Raw genomic sequence first — 22937 nt, forward strand, 5'->3', positions numbered from 1 at the left:
AGGCAGGAAGAGAGAGAGAGAGAGAGAGAGAGAGAGAGAGAGAATCCCAAACAGGCTCAACACTGTCAGCATGGAGCACGACAATGCAGGGCTTGATCCCATAAACTGTGAGATCATGACCTGAACTAAAATCAAGAGTTAGCTGACTGTGCCACCCAGGTGCCCCTTAACTGAACCTTTCAATGAGCATACAAAATTCTATGACGTTTTCACTTATTAGTGAAAAAATACGGGTTTATTATATAAAAGAGGAGTTACCTGATGAATGCAAACTGAAATATTAAAACATTATGGAGAAAATTTCAGGAATTCAAAACTTTTATTAAACATAAAGCTAAGGGGAGGCACAAGAGACTTGAGTTGTCTCCCAGTCTACAGAGATATGTATATAATTTTAAAAACCTTTTCTATTGCTTTTTAATCACACTGAAAAATAAAAGCAGTTGTTGTTCCCTGGACAAGATGTTACTAGTTCTTAATATTCCACCTCTTCGGAGATTAGTTAAAAGTTGTTGTCACAGGAGTGACTCTGAAAGGAAATCTCTGTTAGATAAAAAAGAACATTTTACACGCTTTTAATTTTCCCAAACATCTTGCTGAGTTGTATTTTTTTAACTTTATTATGAAATTTTCCATATATCACAAAAGTAGACATACCTAGTATCACAAATCCCCTTGATTATCAACTCAGTTTCAACAACCATTAAAATTTTGTTCTACTTGCTCTACCTCTCCTCTCCTGTACCATCTAACACTGTAATACCCCATCTTTCAGGGTATTTTCCCTTATGTTCTGTGATATTTTTTTCTATACTTCTCCTCCTCTGATCTTTATTTTTGTGGTTCATCATCTTCCTACCCATTTTTTACTCAGTTTGGGGAAAAAGAAAGGATCCAATGGGATTCTGTAACTCTCTAAGACATGTTATTTACTGCCTTAAGAGTAGGAGCATCTCCTTTTCTAAGCTTATCTCCCATTATCAGTTTTCTAGGATAACACTAACACTTAAATGTTTAAATCAGTTAACACCCAAGGCTTTCAACACTTTTCAGGCCCTAGATCTCAAGGTAGACAGACACATGAAAGTGCCAAATCTACTGGCACCTGGCTGGCTCAGTCAGAAGAGTATGCAACTCTTGATCTCATGGGTTTGAGCCCCACAGTGGGTATAGAGATTGATTACTAAAAGAAATAAATAAACTTAAGCTCTGTTCTCTTCAACAAAGGTCCAGATGATACCATAGATGGTGATGACCTTCCTATATACCCAAAGCTTATAACCCAGTTTTCCTAGAAAAAAATAAATTTAACAGTACAGTGGTGGCCCTGGGATTCTGAACTCCCGGCCTTTGGAAAAGTGCCAATATATTCACTTTCTACAAGCTGAAGGAAGTATTAGCAATTTGGGTATCCCCGGACTACTCCAAAGAACTGCAGTCAAATAAGCTAAGTATCTTGAAACATTCATAAATATTTCCTTTCTTACTTTGAGCCCTAAAATTTTTTTTAAAATTTTATTATTTAAGTAATCTCTATACCCAACATGGGGCTCAAACTCACAACCCCACAATCAAGAGTCATATGCTCTACCAACTGAGCCAGCCAGGTGCCACTGAACCCTGAATGTTTTAACATTTCTTTATTCTTACATCAGTCTGAACTTTTGTTTTAGCCAAAGTAAAGTTCTGACTAAAATGAGTATTTATTCTCCCTTGTCTCTTCTTATATTCTTTGTGTGAACAACAAGTGAACTCTTACCTTGCTTCATCCTTGGGTCTGGAGCCATCATCATTTTGTGAAGCACCTTGAACATCAATAAAATTTACACAGAAAATGAGTTTCAAAAAGTGATTTTCAGCTTCTTTCTAAACATGCAAACCCTTTTATTAAAGCCTGTAGAACATACTATAACTTAAATTCCAACATATTTAAAGGAAAAATGTGATAACATGTTCATATGATTGAAATTAGAAAAAGTTTTACCAAAATTCTGTGCAAATGTGTTTTAGGTCTAGGAGATGTTAATTACTGAAGCTATTATTACTGATGTCCTACTTCTGTCTTTTAAAATATATATTTGCTTGGTTCTAACTCAAATTTGATATTTTAGTCATCCTTTTTTCCCAAAGACCTTACAAAAAGTACTGATGACCAGTAGGATAAGGAATAAAACAGATTCTGAAAACAGAAAAATCAGTAACATCTCTCTTATGCAAGGGCCTGGCAAATAACTTCAAGAACAGGAAAGGTACCAATTAATCTCAAAATGGCAAATTAATGCCAGAAATTTCACACTTTTTTCAAATTTCATTCATGTGAAATAACCTGAGGACTCAGTAAGGGTCTGTGCACTATAAAAACATTAGATGGTAGGCACATTGATTGCAGCAAAAATAGTAGACAGAGAAGGAAAAACTATGAAATGCAGAAACTCAAGTTTATCAATCTATTTTAAGTTAGTTAAAGAATAATAGTCCCTAGGGTGCCCAAGTGGCTCAGTCAGTTAAGTGTCTGACTTCAGCTCAGGTCATGATCTCATGGTTCATGGGTTCAAGCCCCACACTGGGTTCTGTGCTGACAGCTCAGAGCCTGGAGCCTGCTTCTGTTCTCCCTCTCTCTCTGCCCTTCCCTCTCGTGCTCTGTCTGTCTCAAAAATAAATAAACATTAAAAAAAAAAAGTCCCTAAATACATAGTTTTAAACAGTGAAATCATCACTACATTACTCCAAACCATAATTAATAGATTAATTTTATTTAAAAAATGCTGAATCGACTGCTAGGAATTTACCCAAGGGATACAGGAGTGCTGGTGCAAAGGGGCACATGTACTCCAATGTTCATAGCAGCACTTTCAACAATAGCCAAATCATGGAAAGAGCCTAAATGTCCATCAACTGATGAATGGATCAAGAAGATGTGGTATATCTATACAACGGAACACTACCTGGCAATGAGAAAGAACAAAATCTGGTTATTTGTAGTAACGTGGATGGAACTCGAGGGTGTTATGCTGAGCAAAATAAGTCCGGCAAAGAAAGACAGATACCATGTTATCACTTTTAAGTGGAACAGGAGAAACTTAACAGAGGACTATGGGGGAGGAGAAGGGGAAAAAATAGTTGGGGAGAGGGAGGAAGGCAAACCTCCCTCCTCTTGAATACTGAGACAAACGGAGGGCTGATGGGGGTGGGGGAATGGGAAGGGGGGTGATGGGCATGGAGGAGGGCACTTGTTGGGATGAGCACTGGGTGTTATATGGAAACCAACTTTACAATAAACTATGAAAGAAAAAAATTAAATAAATAAAAATAAAAAATAAAAAATGCTAAATCACCACTACCCTATACCATACTCAGCAAGGTTGCCAGGTATATCATCTTGTCTAAAAATATTACATTAAAAAAATTAGGGGGCATAAAAGGTACAGCATAAGGAATATAGTCAATAGTATTTTAATACTGTTGTATGGTGATGGACTGTAGCTACACTTGTGAGCACAGCGTAAAATACAGACTCATCAATCACTATGTTGTACACTTGAAACGAATGTAACTTTGTGTGTCAACAATCCTTCAACTAAAACAAAAAACTGACCAAAAAAAAGTACAAGTGAATAACCAGACAATATGGTATATGTATGCAATGGAAAACTACTCAGTAATAAAAAGGAACAAATAATTGAATTATGCTATGTCACGGATGTCATTGTGCTAAGTGAAAATCTGACACAAAAGACCATATACACTGTACCATTCCCATTTATATGAAATGTCCAGAAAAGGCAAATTTTTGGAGACAAAATAGATTAGTGGTTGCCAAGGGCTAGAGGTGGAACAGAATGTCCTATAAATAAGAGTATCTTACCAGGGGGATGAAAATGTCCTAATCCTGATTTACAATAATGGTTGGATCACTCAGTTAAATTACTAAACTGTATATTTGCAATGAGTTAATTTTATGAAATATAAATCTCAATATAGTTGTTAAAAATGGCTTGAATACATGAGCTGTGAGATCATGACCTGAGCCAAAGTCAGCCACTTAACTGAGCGAGCCACCCACGAGCCCGTAAAAAATTTCCTTAGTGTTTATTTTTGAGAGAGAGTAAGAGCGCAACTGGGGGAAGGGTAGAGAGAGAAAGGGAGGGAGAGATCCCAAGCAGATTCCATGCTATTAATGCAAAGCCTGACTTGTGGGGCTCAATCTCACCAACCATGAGATCATGACCTGAGCTGAACATGACCTGAGCCAAAAGTTTAACTGACAGCCACACAGGCACCCCTGAAAAGGGTACCTTTCAGTTTTACAAGAAATTTTTTTAAACATTTTGAATATTTATTTATTTTGAGAAAGAGAGTAGGGAAAGGGCTGAGAGACAGGGAGACACAAAATCTGAGGTAGTCTCCAGGCTCAGCTGTCAGCACAGAGCCTGATAAGGGGCTCAAATCCACTAACTGTGAGATCATGACCTGAGCTGAAGTCAGACACTAACTGACCGAGCCATTCAGGAGCCCCTACAAGAATTATTTTTATATGGAATATATTGCCTCAAAGAGCTGATGAGACACAAATGAAATCAAAAGCAAAATAAAAAAATCCAGCATAAGTTACTAAAATTAGTATACCAATTTTCTCAAAAGTTAAGAAAACCACTTGCGGGGGGAATGCACCAGAGTGGCTCAGTTGGTTAAGCATCCAACTCTTGGTTTTGGCTCAGGTCATGATATCATGGTTTGTGAAACTGCCCCACAGTGGGCTCTGTACAGAACCTGCTTAGGATTCTCCCTCTCCCATGCCCAGCATGGAGGTGCACAACTCTCTCTCTCTCTCTCAAACCAAATAAATAAACTTTAAAAAAAAAAAAAAGAAAGAAAGAAAAGAAAAGAAAGAGGAAACCATTTGGAATATTCCATTTAAATCTACCAATAAGTGACACTTTTAAACTTTTTCATTTATTACAAAGAAGCACAGTATTTAATCACACAGACTCTGAGGCCAAACTGCTTGGGTTTGTATCATAGCTTCATCATGTACTAACACTGTGACTTCAGAAAAGTACCCTTGGCTTTCCTATGCCTTTTACCGCACATATAAAATGGGACAATAATGATACCTACTGCGCAGAATAGTTGTGAGGATTAAACAAGTATTTAAACAGTGCCCAGCACATAACCATTCCATAAATATTAGCTATTACTGTTTCTCAAAATTTACATTTCATCTGTAAGTATAAAGGCCATTTTCATCCACTTCGATACAGAGGTGAAACCCTAATTATAAAATTTTTAATGTTTATTCATTTTTTGAGAGAAGAGAGACAGTGTGAGAGCGGGGGAGGGGCAGAGAGAGAGGGAGACATGGAATCTGAAACAGGCTCCAGGTTCTGAGCTGTCAGCACAGAGCCCAACACGGGGCTCAAACTCACAAACTGAGAGATCATGACCTGAGCTGAAATTGGACACTTAACCAACTGAGCCATCCAGGCGCCCCAATGGAATAAATTATACAGACTTAATTCTGTGCTTCCAGAGAATAGTTTTTTTAAAAAACACAAAATATCTGATACTTATACAATTAATGTACAAGAAGAGAACAGTGACCTTAAAGTTTGCATTTTACAAAAAGTATTCCTACTCCAAATTTCCACAAGAAAAAAATGATCAGATTTCTATATGCACACATTTTACTCACAAGACATTCTGGAAGATCTACACTACTCAAAAGGGCTTCCCTGAGACAAAATAACTAGCTGGTAGATGAAGAAATTTAACACATTGTTCTATTTCCTGGTGCCTAGCAATCTCAAAACAAAACAAACAAGTGAACTGATACTAGAGCAGGAACAAGGTGAAGTAAGCAAATATGAAAAAAAGGGTTATCCTGATGGCTACTATCAGCTCTAAGACGAATCAGAAGAGAAGGCTTAGGTTAGCACCAAGGTGAAGGAACTGAACCAGAGATAGCCACATTAGGCTAGGGACTCCAAAAGGAGCTGAGGTGTTCCTAGGTATGTGACACACCCTACACTAGCAGAAGCAAAAGAAATTTTCTCTTGGGCAATTAATCCCCAATTTAGGCTCCTAAAATTCCCACAGACTATGATTAAAAAATTAACTGGCAATCAAAGAGCAGCAAACATAAGAAAACAAGTCTTAATCAAGGACAGACATAAAAATATATCCTCTGGGGCATCTGGGTGGCTCAGTCAGGTAAGCATCTGATTTCGGCTCAGGTCATAATCTCACAGCTTGTGGGTTCGAGTCCCACATCAGGCTCTGTGCTCACAGCTCAGAGCCTGGGGCCGGCTTCAGATTCTGTGTCTTCATCTCTCTGTCTCTCCCCTGCTTACGCTCTATGTGTCTGCGTTTCTCTCTCTCAAAAATAAATAAACATTTTAAAATTTTTAAATAAAAATAAATAAATAAATAAAATACATCCCCAAAGATTTCTGATATTGGAATTTTCCCTTTTGGTTTGATATTGAAATTTTTAAATGGGGAATATAAAAAAAAAACTTATCAAAAGAAAATTAATAAGCAAAAACAAGAAATTATCAAACAAGCACCAGCAATTCCATTCCTAGGAATATACTCAAGATAAATGAAAAACATGTGCACAAAGAAACTTGTACACAAATATTTACAGCAGCATTATTTATGATTCATTGATAACCAAAAGGTGGGAAAGTAAATCATGTGTCCACCAGTAGATGAATGCATAAACAAATAGTGGCATATTCATACAATGGAATATTATTCAGCCACAAAAAAGGAAGTACTGATACATGCTTCAACTTTGATAAACATCGAAAATATGCCAAAAATCCAGACACAAAAGGTCATGTACTATATGATTCCTTTTTTATAATATATCTAGAATAGGCAAATCCATAAACACAAAAAGCATATTAGAGATTAGCAGGGGATGGGGGGTGGGGAATAGGGAGTATATAATAGACAATGGTTTGTTTTTTCTGGGATGATGAAAGTGTTTTGAAATCAGAGATGGTAGATACTATCATTATGAATACAATGAATTATACACTTCATAAGGTAGGTTGTATGTTATGTAAATTTTACCTCAATAAAAAGAATCACAATAAAAATGGGACATCACTGAAGAAACAATAAATATTGTAAAGCTAAAGTGCACATATCAATATATACGAGCAATTCCATCCTCAAGCATACATCCCACATAGACTCTTCAAACTGTACCAGGAAACATATAAATGAATAAATGCAAAAATATTCAATCTATTGTGGTTTATCTATACCATGGAATACTACATGGCAATGAGAAACAATGAAATCTGGCCATGTGTAGCAACATGGATGGACCTTGAGGGTGTTATGCTGAGCGAAATAAGTCAGGCAGAGAAGGACAAATATCATGTTTGCACGTATAGGAGGATTAGGAGGAACTTAACTAAGGAAAAAGGGGGAGAAGAAGGGGGGAAATGGTGGGGGAAGGGGAGAGAGGCAAACCATGAGAGACTCTTGAATGCTGACAAAAACTGAGAACTGATGGATGTGGGGCGGAGGGGGGATGGGCATGGAGGAGGACACTTGTGGTGATGAGCACTGGGTGTTATGTGGAAACTAATTTGACAATAAACTATCTGTAAAAAAAAAAAAATTCAATCTATGACTATGTTAATGGCAAGACCTGGAAAGAAATCAGATGTCTTTTGACATAAAAATGGATAAACTGTGGTATATTCACCTAACATGATCATACAGCAATGAAAATAAATGAGGAACAGATATAGTACTATGGATAAATTTTAAAAGGCAAAATTTATTTTCACAGAGCTCAAGAAAAAGTGCAAGTAATATACTATTTAGGGACATGCATATGTGATTAAAATTTTTTAAGCAAGGAAATGATAAATTCAAAATTTAGAGTAGTGATTATCTGTAGAGGAAAGATAAGGAATGATATAGGGTGGAAAATACAGGTAGATTTTCTAACGTGTGTGGTAGTTCATGGGGTGCATAATCTACTATGCTGGTTTATATATTACACATATTAAATCTAAGAATGTATGTCATGAGGCACCTGGGTGGCTCAGTCGGTTAAGTGTCCAACTTAGGCTCAAGTCATGATCTCATGGATCATAAGTTCACCCCACATCAGGCTCTGTACTGAAAGCTCAGAGTCTGGAGACTGCTTGGGAGTCTGTGTCTCCCTCTCTCTCTGCCCCTTCCTCGCTCACACTCAGTCTCTCTCTCTCTCTCAAAAATAAATAAAAACATTAAAAATTTTTAAAGAATATGTTATATATGGCATGGTGAAGAATAAAGATCGTTATAAGAATATGTTCCCATTTTATAATCATGAACTTAAAAGTAAAATAGATTTTTATTTGTCTTTAGGAAAAATGTCTTTGATAGCAATACTTGTCAGTGTTTCCTACTGGAGGACATATTTGGGGAGACAGGTATTAAACTAATGATCTACCACCACCAGTAACCCAAGAGGTAAAAATAGATGAAATGGTAAGTTCTTGCAGGTATGAAAAATGCCCACACTCAATTTGACTGACTGACTTTAGATCTGAGTGCTAAAACAGTAAGTCTATGTAACTAAGGATCCTTCTTAGAGATTCATAAAAAGCTATTAACTCTGTACTTAAGTAGAGGAAAACACCAGGGCAAAATATGAAGTTGTTTTCTAAATCAGAGAAGAAAGAATCAAAGAAAATGTGACACCTACAATTAAGACGCTCAGGTGCATATTAAGCTTGTTCTCTGAGCCAGGGTAGGGGTTGGGAAGGTGGGATAAGGATATAACGCTCTCTAGTTTTCAAATAAAGCTTGAAGATAAGTGGGAAGAAAAAACAAACATGCTGAGTAAATTCTGTTTCGCTTGAAAAAGGTTTACTTATCTAACTGTCATTTTTAAAAATTTATCCACCAAAAACAATGAACCAAAAATTTCTAAGTACCCAAAGAGATAATAGTGTCTCATCAGGAAAATCCAATATTCCCACTAAATCTACATTTATAGCATGCTATTATCTGATGACTTTTAATACTAAAATTCAGACAGTGATTTCTTTTTCATAAACATTATTTAAAAATTAACCAAAAATATTTAAGTCTACAAGAACAAATTTCTTCTAAGAACCATTCTACATGTTCGTCCACAAAAAACTTCTGAATGGGATACCCAGCTGGCTCAGTAAGCAGAACATGTGACTCTTGATCTCGTGGTGGTAAGTTTGAGCCCGATATTGGGTGCAGAGATTACTTAAAAACAAAATCTTTAATAAACAAAATAAAAGACAACCACTAACATTCTCAGGGGAAAATATAATCTAAAAATCTTTAACAGTATAAAATTATTAGAATACTAAAGCAATCTCCCTCACACCCCTACCCCCCAGTTCTTATCCAACCAACCTATGCCAGGTGCTAGAAATTCAATTTTAGTGCTAAACTCTTATTTTCATTTATGACTTATAATTAAAATTACAGAAATGAAACCAAACAACAACCTAAGTGTAGTTCCCATCATGCATGCTTGTGAACTAGACTGGATTTTATCTGTTTACCACTCATGATTTAATTCAAAGTGTCTAGGTTTTTAAGTGTGAACCAATTGGAAAGAATAGGAAACAGCAACAAATATTTGTATTTCAATCTTGACTCTGCATCATCTAGTTGGTGTAATACTGGACTTTCTATTTCAGTTATCAGAGTCTCAATTTCCTTATACGCAAAATGCAGGTTACGTCTTAGAAAGCTATGATGGTTAAATGAGTATATATGTAAACACACCGACGTAGTGGCTGGCACATGGCAAGCATTAAAAAAATGGCACCTATTTTATCTGCCAACTCTAATCCTAAAATACACTGTGATTTTCCAGTTAAAATCTCTCTCTACTTCAAATAATTAGGTTAAATTCTGTCAATTATTTTCCTACCTGAATGGAAAACTGGTGACATAGAAATATTCACTTTTATGGATAATAAACAGTAAAGTTGTAAGTATAAATATGCAGTTTAGATTCTACTCTTAAATATGAAAACTGATAAGCTTTGTTAATTATTAAATATTTTTCATTAGTAAGAGTTTCAACTTGTAGGGGGTAAAAAACTTGGGAAGCTGTAAATACAGAGTGTAAGCAATGTAACAATGAAATCTAACTTGTATATTATCTTCTAGTATTTCAATTTATGGAAAAATTTAACTATTCCAGAGTTCCTACAAATAGTAGTCAATTAAAATCAACTTGTCAACTCTGAAGCAGTATGACCATTTCAGAAACTTCGCTCTACCCTCATTAATCTCAAAGAAACAATCTGGAAGATATAACAGGACTGTGTTGAAGGTCCTGCTATTAAAAAACATCATAAGTTAAAGAGGAAGTAGGAAGTCTTCCAAAGCAGAAACAGAAGAATAATAGCACCTGACAACTGCAAAATGTTTCTTAATGCAGTTTCTAAGTAAACAAAAAGAAATTTGTCAGACTAATCAAGAAAACCACTAATCTGCTCTTTGTCTTGGGGACTCTTAAAACGATGTTTCAAGTGAAAATTCACTTAGCACATTAGTAAATAATGGAAAAATCTAAAAGAAATCCACTAAGAAGTACTTTTATTAAGCATGCTCGCTATATAGGCACTGATTCAGGTCCCAAACTTCTTTCAATTACAGTCCATGTTTATTATTCCCTTTAACAAAAACTAGTAAATCATAAATTATAAACTATACTGGCATACGGTATAATGAATTGGTTTTGTCATTATTGTAACACAAAGATACCTCTGTAAATGTAGCCTACAGAAATGGAAAAGGAATGGCAAATGGATTTCAGCTTGTATTGGCAGGCTGGTACAGTACTAAGAAAGATTTCAAATCAGATTTAAACTCAGCCAGATACTACTACAGACAAACTGTCTGTTATTGGCACTAGAGGGAGTATGGCATCATATGCCATATTAACTATCATCATTGGCCTACAAAATAAGTATTTTATAAATCTATTCATTACACAGAATCAACTGTGATTCAACTTAGATTTTCAATTTCTCAACTTATAGAAAAATGTTTTATTCACAGAAACAATGCACTAAAAGGAAAATGTTTAAAATAATCAATGTCTCTTTTTAAAAAGGAAATAATTTCTTTAAGGCGAAAAAGAATAGCAATAATTACATATAGCATTCTATGGTGGCTAACACAAGAATCATTAAAGAGCCTATACAAAAAGTGATTACTTACTTTCTGAACATGTAGTTTCACCATTGGTAACAACTTCAGAGTCTAACTGCAGCCCATCAAGACAAACGGACAAGTCTCCTATTGTCTCTGTTGGCTCTTTGTCACCTACAAGCTGTAAGGTCACAACTACTTCCTCAACTGTAAGAGAACATAATTATAGAACAAAATAGTTACTTTTTTTTCTCTAAGCCATCTTAACTGTTAAAAACAATGTCCTAAAAAATTTACATTTTTGTGGATAAAAATTGTTTTTAGTATACTTCTCCAAGGTTTCAGGCATAGAACAAAATCTGCTAATGTTTAATATCCATAATGTAAAATACTACATAGCTCAATCATCTCATTTGTTATGTTCATTCCATCCTTGCAGAAAATAAGCCAGCAGGATTATTCAACAATATATGCCTGAATTTTATGGAGTGAAAACATATAATTTAAGAATGGATTGTTTCTTTTAAATCTTAAATGAGATTTACAAAGTATGTTTTAGATAGTCAAGGGATGGAAAAACATCTATGTTTTAAACTCATGATATAGTAATCAAAACAAGCATGTTTCAAGTTTTTATATATCTACATATATACATACAAATAAAACCACAGCCATCTAAAATTGGGAAATTTTTTAAAAAGCATGTGAAAAAGAAATCTGTCAAAATATTAATCATTTTGCCTTTGAAATGGGATTACATATTTCATCTCTACATTTTTTAGTTTTCCATAATTGAGTTATAATAGTTTAATAAGTACCTATTTACTAAATGTATTTAAAAATATTGGGTCAAAAATGAATAGCTAAACAACCAAAGTTGCTAAGAATGCTTTAAATAATTCAAAAATTGGGGCACCTGGGTGGCTCTATCACTTAAACATCTGACTCTTAATTTCAGCTCAGGTCATGATCTCAAGGGCTCAGTGCTGACAATGCAAAGCCTGCTTAGGATTCTCTCTCTCTCCCTCTCTCTCTCTACCCCTCCTCTACTCAGGCTTGCATGTGCACATGCATGCATATGTTCTCTCTCTCTCTCTCTCAAAATAAACAAACATTCAAGACTGTTCCCCTTATTAATATTATAACCAAGTAAACGTAACAACAAATAGTGAACATAATCATTCTGCATCTCTTGCACATGGATTTCTTGCAGAAAAACAAATAGCCTAGCACAATTTCTGTTACTTTTACATACATACGTTTCATGTTGTTTGACTTTAAAGTTTCAAAGATATCTAATGCTGCAGTTCCCAACAGAACATCAGATTTCAGTGTCTGATGACTCCACACACGAAAATGTAATTTACTCACAGGGGTGACAATACTAAAAGGGAAGAAAGATTAAAAAAAATTATTATTTTCATTAAACTATCATAGTGGGATCCTAAATAAATTACAATTAAATTTTAATGTCTAAAACCTTCTGACTGTAGAGTGGCTAAAATGAGCAAATCAGAGGACTCTAGATGCTGGCAAGGATGTGGAGAAATGGGTACCCTCCTACACTGTTGTTGGGAATGTAAACTGGTGCAGCCCCTCTTGAAAACAGTGTGGAGGTTCCTCAAAAAATTAACAATAGAACTCCCCTATGACCCAGCAATAGCACTGCTAGGAATTTACCCAAGGGATACAGGAGTGCTGATGCATAGACCCCAATGTTCATAGCAGCACTCTCAACAATAGCCAAATCATGGAAAGAGCCTAAGTGTCCANTTACAGTTTATTGTACAATCAATATTGCCCATATCTTGTAATCTTATGGAAAACATCTGAATGCTACATGCTCACACTGTCATTTTCATTTGTCGCTGAACTACAGGGGCAACTTCATGCATATAAAATTAAAACTGCTCATCATGCTACAAATAGTTTGTGAGTTTGAGCCCCATATGGGGCTCTGCACTGACAGTGAGGGGCCTGCTTGGGATTCTCTCTCTCTCTCTCTCTCTCTCTCAAAATAAAATTTTTTAAAAAAATTTTAAAAAATGTTTAAACACCAACATATAGACACAGGCACATGGATGTATACTGCAATGCTGTATAGCGACACATTAGAAACCAATGAATTAGGGGCACCTGGGTGGCTCAGTAGATTAAGGTTCAACTTCAGCTCAGGTCATGATCTAACACTTCACGAGTTCAAGCCCTGCAATGCGCTCTGTGCTGATCCTATGGAGTTTATTGGGGATTCTTACTTTCTCTCTCTCTCTCTCTGTCCTTCCCTCACTTGCACTTTCTCTCAAAAATAAATAAACTTCAAAAAAACCGACTGATTTATAGGAACCTAGTAAAATAAATGATAGTCCATGCATGTTAAGGGATATTATGTAACTATATAAGGTATGCTTATCTATGTGTATGCCACTAGAGAGAGAACCATGCTATGTAAAGTGTAAAAACAGTTATAGGATGCCTGGGTGGCTCAGTTGGTTAAGCATCTGACTTAGGCTCAGGTCATGATCTCGCGGCTCATGAATGTGGGCCCCACATCGTGCTCTGTGTTGATAGCTCAGAGTCTGGAGCTTGTGCAGAAAAGATTCTGTGTCTTCCTCTCTCTCTACCCCTCCCCTGCTAGCTCTCTCTCTTGCTCTCAAAAGTAGACATTAAAAAAATAAATTAAATAAATAAATAAATAAAAACAGAGTTATAGAATTTTTTTTTAAAGGAAGAAAAACCCTGTGTGTAGGTTCTGTGTGGGCATCTTAATTAAAAACACAAAAACAAGGGGTGCCTTGGTGGCTCAACTGATTAAGCGTCCAACTCTTGATTTCAGCTCAGGTCTTGATCTCAGGGTTGTGAGTTCAAGTCCCACGCTGGGCCCCAGGCTGTATGTGAAGTCTACTTGAAAGACAGAAAGACAGACAGACAAGAAAGACAAAGAAGGGAAAGGGAAGGGAAGGGAAAGGAAAGAATTGCTAACAATCTTTCTAGGCCCATGACCATTGGGCTCTCTAGATACTGTTCAGTAGCAATAATGATACCACCATCAACTAAACTGGAGAAGGTAGAGATTGGAAAAACAAATATCTAAAGAGAAACAAAGAGGGGATTAGAGAAAGGAGTCCTAGGAACAGAGGAGAAAGAAAAACAAAAACATGAGAAGAGGTGCAAAGAAAACAAGTTCAGAAGCTTTTAAAGCTTCACTTCTATTCACTTATGAAGCTAAATACTCTGTAGAAAACTTCAAACCTACACTGTAAGGGGTTGCTTCCATTTGGGACTGTTCGTATTGTTGCATTTTTCTGTCTTCTTTGACTGTCCATCAACTGTGACTTCCACATAAGGACTTGGTCCAAACCAATTCTTTTTATTTTCTTTAAGTTTTGCTGAAATGACTGGGCAAAAAATAAGGAGAAAATATTTAAATATTTGAGATGTTAGTTCATCCTTCAAATCCATTTACTTTCATAGTTACATAAAACATCATTAATTTGACTCAGAGAAGCAGTTTTACTCTAAAATATTTACTAATTTTATTCACTCATAACCTTTGTATTTCCTCCCATTCTAGTAAATAAACACAGGACCTCCCCCACATCATCCACGCAAATTACTATTAATAGTCAGTATCAATAGTCTCAGTACTCTGAAGTCAATTAAAAAATACATCATCAGAGGTACCTGGATGGCTCAGTCAGTTGAGCGTCTGACTCTTGTCGGCTCAGGTCACGATCCCAGGGTTGTAGAAATGACCCTGGCACTGGGCTCTGTGCTGAGCATGGAACTTGCTTGGGATTCTCTCTCTCTCTGTCTCTCTCTCCCCACCTCCCTCTCTCCCTCCCTCCCTTCCTTCCTTCCTCTCTCTCCCTCCCTCCCTCTCTCTCTCTCTCTCCTTCTTCTGCCCTACCCCATTTGCATGCTCTTGCACTCTAAAACAAAAATTTTTTTTTCTAAAAGTACATCAACAAACTCAGTCAACAAATATTTGAATCCCTAACATGTACCAGATAATTGCTCTCAACTATAAATAGAGCAGTTTACAGTATAGAAAAGGCCCTGGCTCTTGGGGAGGTAATATCCTAGTTAGAGGGAAGTCCTTGTGCTGGAAAATAGGCTAATGTGGCAGAATATAACTTGGTAGTCTCTGAAGAAGCACTTTTAAGCAATTATCTAAATGATAGGGAGCTAAGGGGCGCCTGGGTGGCTTAGTCGGTTAAGCGTCTGACTTTCGCTTAGGTCATGATCTCGCGGTTCGTGGGTTCGAGCCCCGCGTCGGGCTCTGTGCTGACTGCCAGCTCAGAGCCTGGAGCCTGTTTCAGTCTGTGACTCCCTCTCTCTCTGACCCTCCCCTGCTCACGCTGTCTCTCTCTCTCTCTCCTAGAAATAAATAAAACATTAAAAAAAAATATTTTTAAATGATAGGGAGCTAGCCCTGAGAAGACTGGAAGTGGGAAGAGAGCATTCCCAAGAGAAGCAAAAAGGCTTGACATATCTGAAGGAAATATAGCAAACAGGGAAGAATGGTAAATGAGGTGAGATCACATTTAGCTTTTTAAGCCCAGATAAGGAATTTGGATTTTATTCTAAGTATGTTGGAAAGCCACCAGATGAAGACAGTTACAAACTAGGATTATTTTTAGCATCTTGTATCTCATAATAGCAAGAGCTTCCTACAAAGCGCATCTTAAGATACTGATTCCTTCATCTTCACCCTTGAGTTACCTTTGCCAAAAAACAGCCTTCTCCAAGCCCTTTGGAAGGTGCAACAAGTAGATTCAAATCTAGTAGGAGCACCTCACAGTACCCACAAGTGACAACTCGTTGCTCCCCTATAAATGAGGTGATCACAGCCATGGAAATATTCTACCACCTAAGTATCTATTCTAGCAGCTAAGCACAGAGAATGCCAGTGCCCATCAAGGTTAAGGGAACTTTGGTATTGCTATAGGAGTTTGTTTAGCTGCTATCCAAGATACTCAATATATAGTCCAAAGCATACACAGTCTGGGCAACCTAGCAGGTCTAGTCCCAGGTGGCAGCCATGAATCTCCTGACTTCACAAACACCACTTCTGTCCTTTGATGCTTATATGATATGCCTTTTTGAAAGCATGCAAGCCAGCTGCTGGGTTAGTATGTATATATATACAACAATGTATGTACATTCTATAAACTAGAACTTCATCATTATTTTGGAACACTTGGTATAAGAAAGTTCAATGAGATTTCAAATGAATATGCAGTTATCAAAAAAAAGTATCTGTAAAAGAAAGAAAAAGAAAAACTGCAAGATGTTACTGAAGTATGCAATAAGGAGACTCTGAAGAACTTCAAATAAGAGTGCTATTCTGGGGCATCTGTGTTGAGCGTCTGACTTTAGTTCAGGTCATGATCTCACGGTTCGTGAACTGGAGCCCCAAGTTGGGCTCTGTGCTGAAAGCTTGGAGCCTGGGGCATGCTTCGGATTCTGTGTATGTGTGCCTCCTCTCTGCCCCTAAGCAGACGTGCACATGCCCTCTCTCTCAAAAATAAGTAAAACATTAAAAGAAAAGAGTGCTATTTAACAAATTTACTGAGTGCCTACTACATATATCAGATATTATTTGGGGCACTGAGAACACAGTGATAATTGAATTAATACTCAAAGACCATTCATTCTACTGCTGTGGGGAAAAAAACTGATAGACAAAAGTAGGGATAAAGAGATTACTAGTGTCATCTAATCAAGAGATGATAGTGGTTTGGACTTAGATGGGGAACATGGATATGGGGAGGAATAAATATTTTCTAAGGAGAACCAGCATGATTAGATTACGTGAGGAAGTTGGCAAAAAAGAAGGAAGGAAGGATAATTCACAGGTTTTCAGTATGAATAACTGGATGGAAGAATAGTGTCATTTAATAAGATGGAAAGATCTGGGGAAAAAGTCTGAGGGGAGTGGCATAGGCAGGAAATCAAGAGTATTATAATCAATGTATAAAAATGAGATGTCTGTGAGACATCTAAGTGTCTTTTACAGAACAGAAAACAGTAAAGTGTGGCCCAGACCTATCTCTGATTAATATGTACTATAAAGCTCTGGTACTTAATACAAAAAAGCAAAATTTAATCACAGGACTGCCACAGAAAAATATAAAGCCCTTATTTTTAACACAGTTCTGGTCTGAGAAAAGGTGAAAAGGCCTAAACAATTATGCAAAGACCACCGTTGTACTTCAGAAGCTCTTACGGTCCTCTGAAACTGATTAAACCTAGAACAAAGCAATGTAGGCCTGACAGGAAGGAAATGATCTGCCCTCAGTGGCTTTTTAGGATTCAAACTTTTGAGAGGTATTTTGCCACATAATCCCACCCAACCCCACGAGAGCCATTGTAGGAAACTTTAAATGTGGAAATAAAATGGGTAAGTGAAACTAACACCACCAGTTAGTGTTTGCTATGTGTCTGCCACATTTTTATTAAAAAAACTTTTCTTTACTGTATATTTAGTTTTTGAGAGAAACAGAGTGTGAGGTGAGACAGGGGCAGAGAAAGAGGGAGACCCAAAATCCCAGCAGCCCCCAGGCTCTGAGCTGTCAGCACAGAGCCTGACATGGGACTCAAACTCACAAGCTTTCATGAGATCATGACCTGAGCTGAAGTCAGATGCTTAACCAACAAAGGTACCCAGGCACCCCAAACATTTTCATTTTAATACTCAAGACTATTCTGTGAGGTAGGAATTATCATCTTAATTTTTACACATAAAAAGACTAATTTAACGGAACCTAAAAGCTTGCCCAAGGGTCACTTGTGAAGCCTGAACAGGAGAAATTAAGTACTTAAATCTCAGTTTAGATTTCATAAAACTTTTGTTACAGCCCCAATATTAGAAAACAGATCACTGTACTACTTCCAGAAACTTAACTTACTATAGTAAATTAAAAGAAAAAAAATGGTAAACTGTCAGGGAACTGAAAAATCTCAGTATCATACCACCTGGGCTATTGCAAAGGTCTCTAACAGTTGTTTTTAACCTCACTTCTGCCACCCCTCAACTTCTAGAGTTATCTTCCTAAAACAGATGTGGTCATGTCAATACTTTTCAAATACTTCTCTAATGCCTGCACGATGAAATTTAAATTCTTCTGGGGCATTTTACATTGTTGTTTACCTCAGTTCACAGATAAGGAAATTGAAGCTCAAAGATATTAGTGACATGTACAACGTTACATAACTATTAAGTATCAGAACCAAGACCAAAATCCAGGGACATTAACTCCCCTGGAGATGCGAGTCATTAGTCTAATATACATTTCTTTCTTTTCTTTTTTTTTTTTCATAGTTTGTCAAGTTGGTTTCCATATTAACACCCAGTGCTCATCCCAACAACTGCCCTCCTCTATGCCTATCATCCCCCTTCCCCTCTCCCCCACCTCCATCAGCCCTCAGTTTGTTCTCAGTATTCAAGAGTCTCTCATGGTTTGCCTCCCTCCCTCTCCCCCACTATTTTTTCCCCTTCCCCTTCCCCATGGTCCTCTGTTAAGTTCCTCTTGTTCCACTTATGAGTGAAAACATATGGTATGTGTCTTTCTATGCCTGACTTACTTCACTTAGCAAAACACCCTCAAGTTCCATCCACATTGCTACAAATGACCAGATTTCATTCTTTCTCATTGCCATGTAGTATTCCATTGTTTAGATATACCACATCTTCTTGATTCATTCATCAGTTGATGGACATTTAGGCTCTTTCCATGATTTGGCTATTGTTCAAAGTGCTGCTATGAACACTGGGGTACATGTGTCCCTATGCACCAGCACTCTTGTATCCCTTGGGTAAATTCCTAGCAGTGCTATTGCTGGGTCATAGGGGAGTTCTATTTTTAACTAAAACTTGGGGTCAGGGGCGAAATGACGTCCCCAAGAGTTTAACTGTAGAAACGTTAATGGCACATTAATCAAAGCATTTGAGAGTATTTATTATTTCCTGCTATAATTTTTGCATCTATCTGATAAAGTATACAGGAAAGCTACTGCCCAGTATGAAAAACAATACAGGGACATTCATTAACAATATTCCAGTAAAATGTGAACAGATCAGTTAAATGCCAACAAAAGTTCCCAAAGCAACTGCTTCAATGAATTATCTAGATCTATGTAAGAGAGTAGCACAAAAGACAATCTTTCTTATTCAACTCAAACTTGAATAGCTAAATGGCTATTCGGGTCATTTCCATAAAGTAGATTCAAATTACAGAAAATGTTACTGGAGAGTGGTCAACATGGCAGAGAAGTAGGGGGGACTCAAAGTTCCCTCATTCCTCAAACACAACAGTATAGAGGCCAGAAGACTTGGAATTCCAGGAATCCAGGCTATAGAGTGACAAAAATGTCTCTAGGGACCCACAGGGACAACACAGCAGGATGTAGGTGCGTGACTGAGAACTGGGAGAGATAAAATGGGCAGCATAGGAACGGAGGGGAGAGATTCTTATTTTAAAGAGACAAAGGAAGAGAATGACAGGCTGTGGAAGTATAGGACTGTATGTGGACAAGAGAAAAGCCACGGACCAGGGAATGGGAAAAATGGAGAAAGAGCCAATTTCTAACTGTGAGACTTTTTCCACCCTGTTATGTTTGTGTGACTGGGGAGGAGGGGAGCCAGCCCCAGGCTAGGGAGCTAGCTCTTCAGGCAATCCTCTCCCTTGAGTGCTGTGGGAAGAGGCAAATAGCCATTCCAAGATCAAAAGACCCTGCAGGCCTGCCCCCCCTCCCCTGACAGTGAGAGGCCCTTTGTGAGTACCCCAGAGTGACAGAAACCAGAGTACGGGGATCCTTTAAGACATCAGGAATCCCTTAAGACATCGGGGTTTTAATCTCAGCCAAGTGCCTGGGAAGGGGGAGGGGGGGGGACACAGCATTCACTCAAGCTCGCTCATGCTCACTCAGCACTGTTAGGGGCCAGAGGCCCTTAGTTGGCGGGATGGGTGGAGTGGCACTTACCCGGGACCAGGATGTGCTGATCAAGATAGGGGTTTGAATCCCAACCAAGTACCTGGGAGGTGCGGGAGACAGTGAAGCGGAAGAAACTGGCCCGCGTGGCACTGTCAGGACAGACTGAACAGAGTGGTTTGGGACACCTGGTCAGGGGAGGAGAGACTAGGGTGTTGCCATTTTTCTCCCCATCACCAACAAGGTGGGGTTTCAGGGAACATACATCGGTCCCACAGTGGAGGCAGGACCCACCTATACCAAACCACGCCCCTCTGAACCTGGTATCTGCATATCTAATAGAGCAAGATTGACACTGATCAAACCAAACAGCTCCTCCTCCAGACCAGTGCAGGCACCTCTGGTTCAAGACACCATCAAACATTGGTCCAGTAGTTTTCATTCTCTGATTTGATTCTTGGTCAATTCTTACTTTATGTGTGTGGGGGCGGGGGGAAGGAGATTATATATATATCACCCCCCCTTTTCTTCCTCTTATTTCTTCCCTTCTCTAGTCTGGTTATTCTGGTTGTTGGTTTGTTTAGGCAGACACTTTTAATNTCAATTTTTTTTTTAATTTTCTTTTCCTTGCCCTTGTCATTTCTCTTTTTTTATGGGATAAGGCCTCTCTTCCACCACCACCACCCCCCTTTTAAAAATATTTTCCAGGGACACTTCAACAAACAAATCAAAGCACACCTGGTGGGAGGTCCAAACCACCATTACAAGTAGGGAGATAAAGCAACCGGAGACTCAACAACAGACAGCATGAAACACCTCCTGAAGGGCCAGGCCCTGGACAGTGTTACGATACCTTTTTAATACAGTACTGCTCACAGGAGCAGGACTCATAACAAGCTATTAAAACACATAAGGGACAGAAAACTAGCCAATATGATGAAACAGAAAAATTCTCAAAAGAAATTCCAGGAAGAAATAGAGAATTGCTCAGAACAGATATAAACAATATAACTGAGCAAGAATTTTGAAAAACAGTCCTAAGATTAATAGGTGGGCTTGAAAAAAAGCATATTAAGACCACAGAGAATCTATTGCTGCAGAGATCAAGGACCTAAGAAACAGTCACAATGAATTAAGAAATGAGGTGCTAAATAAACTAGATGCAGTGACAGAAAGCATGGAGAAGGTAGAGGGGAGATTAAGTGAAATAGAAGATAAAATTATGGAAAATGATGAAGCTGAGAAAAAGAGATAAGAAAATACTAGACCACAAAGGGAGAATTAGAGAACTAAGTGATTCCATGGAAAAGTAAATATATCTGTATCATAGGAGTTCCAGAAGAGGGAGAGAAAAAGAGGCAGAAAGTTTACTTGTACAAATTATAGCTGAGAACTTCCCTAATCTGGGGAAGGAAATGGACATCCAAATCCAGGAGGCTCAGAGAACTCCCTTCAGACTTAATAAGAACAGATCTTCTCCATGGCATTTCATAGTGAAACTGGCAAAATACAAGGGTAAAGAGAGAATTCTGAAAGCAGCTAGGTACAAATGGGCCTTAACCTACAAAGGTAGACATATAAGGGTAGCAGCAGACCTGTCCACTGAAACTTGGCAAACAAGAAGGGAATGACTGAAAATATTCCATGTGCTGAATAGGAAAAATAGGCGATCAAGAAGCCTTTATCCAGCAAAGCTGTCATTCAGAATAGAAAGAGAAATAAAGGGCTTCCCAGACAAAAACTGAAGGAGTTCATGACCACTAATCAGCCCTACAAGAGATCCTACAAGGGACTCTGTGAGTGGAATGCTGCAAAGACTCCAAAGGATCAGAGACATCACCACAAGCATGAAATCTACAGATAACACAATGATGCTGTATCTGTACCTTTCAATAATAATTCTGAATGTAAATGGACTAAATGCTCCAATCAAAAGACAGAGGGTATCAGAATGGATTAAACAACAACAAGATCCATCTATATGCTGTCTACAAGAGACTAATTTTAGGCCTGAGGACACTTTCAGACTGAAGGTGAGGGGACGAAGAATCATCTATCATGTTACTGGAAGTCAAAAGAAAGCTGAAGTAGCCATACTTATATCAGACAAACTACATTTTAAACTAAAGGCGATGGAGAAGGACATTGCATCATAATTACGAGGCTTATCCATCAAGAAGGGCTAACAATTGTAAATGTCTATGCTCCCAACCTGGAGCACCCAAATACATATATCAATTAATCACAAACATAAGCAATCTTATTGTAATTGCAGAGGATTTTAGTACTCTACTTAGAGCAGTTAACAGATCACCTGGGCAAAAAAATCCATAAAGAGGGGCACCTGGGTGGCTTAGTCGGTTAAGCGTCCGACTTTCGCTTAGGTCATGATCTCACGGTTCGTGGGTTCGAGCCCCGCGTCAGGCTCTGTGCTGACTGCCAGCTCAGAGCCTGGAGCCTGTTTCAGAGTCTGTGACTCCCTCTCTCTCTGACCCTCCCCTGCTCACGCTGTCTCTCTCTCTCTCTCTCTCTCTCCTAGAAATAAATAAAAAATATTTGAAAAAAAAATCCATAAAGAAACAATGGCCAATGATACACTGGACCAGATGGACTTGACAGATACATTCAGAACTTTTTCATCCAAAATCAGAATACACATTCTTTGAGTGCACATAACATTCTCTAAGATAGATCATATACTGGGTTACAAAACAGCCTTCAATAAATATAAAAGAACTGAGATTATACCATGCATATTTTCTGATCACAACTCTATGAAACTTGAAATCAATCACAAGAAAAAACTTGGAAAGCCTCCAAATGCATGGAGGTTAAAG

General features: G+C 37.8%; 1 protein-coding gene across 3 annotated transcripts in view; it reads right to left on the reverse strand.

Moving 5' to 3' along the window:
• The window catches only part of ITCH (itchy E3 ubiquitin protein ligase), a 142703-nt gene that overhangs the window by 64861 nt on the left and 54905 nt on the right, over positions 1-22937 (reverse strand). For all 3 annotated transcript variants that reach the window (XM_077769304.1, XM_077769305.1, XM_077769306.1), the window contains 4 exons: positions 14420-14561; positions 12426-12550; positions 11236-11373; positions 1760-1805 (listed from right to left, as the gene is read on the reverse strand). In XM_077769304.1, the coding sequence (XP_077625430.1) occupies positions 1760-1805; positions 11236-11373; positions 12426-12550; positions 14420-14561 (451 nt within the window). The remainder of the gene's footprint in view (positions 1-1759; positions 1806-11235; positions 11374-12425; positions 12551-14419; positions 14562-22937) is intronic.

Source organism: Crocuta crocuta, unplaced genomic scaffold (assembly GCF_008692635.1).
Source record: "Crocuta crocuta isolate KB4526 unplaced genomic scaffold, BGI_CrCroc_1.0 scaffold445, whole genome shotgun sequence".
Lineage (NCBI taxonomy): Eukaryota > Metazoa > Chordata > Mammalia > Carnivora > Hyaenidae > Crocuta > Crocuta crocuta.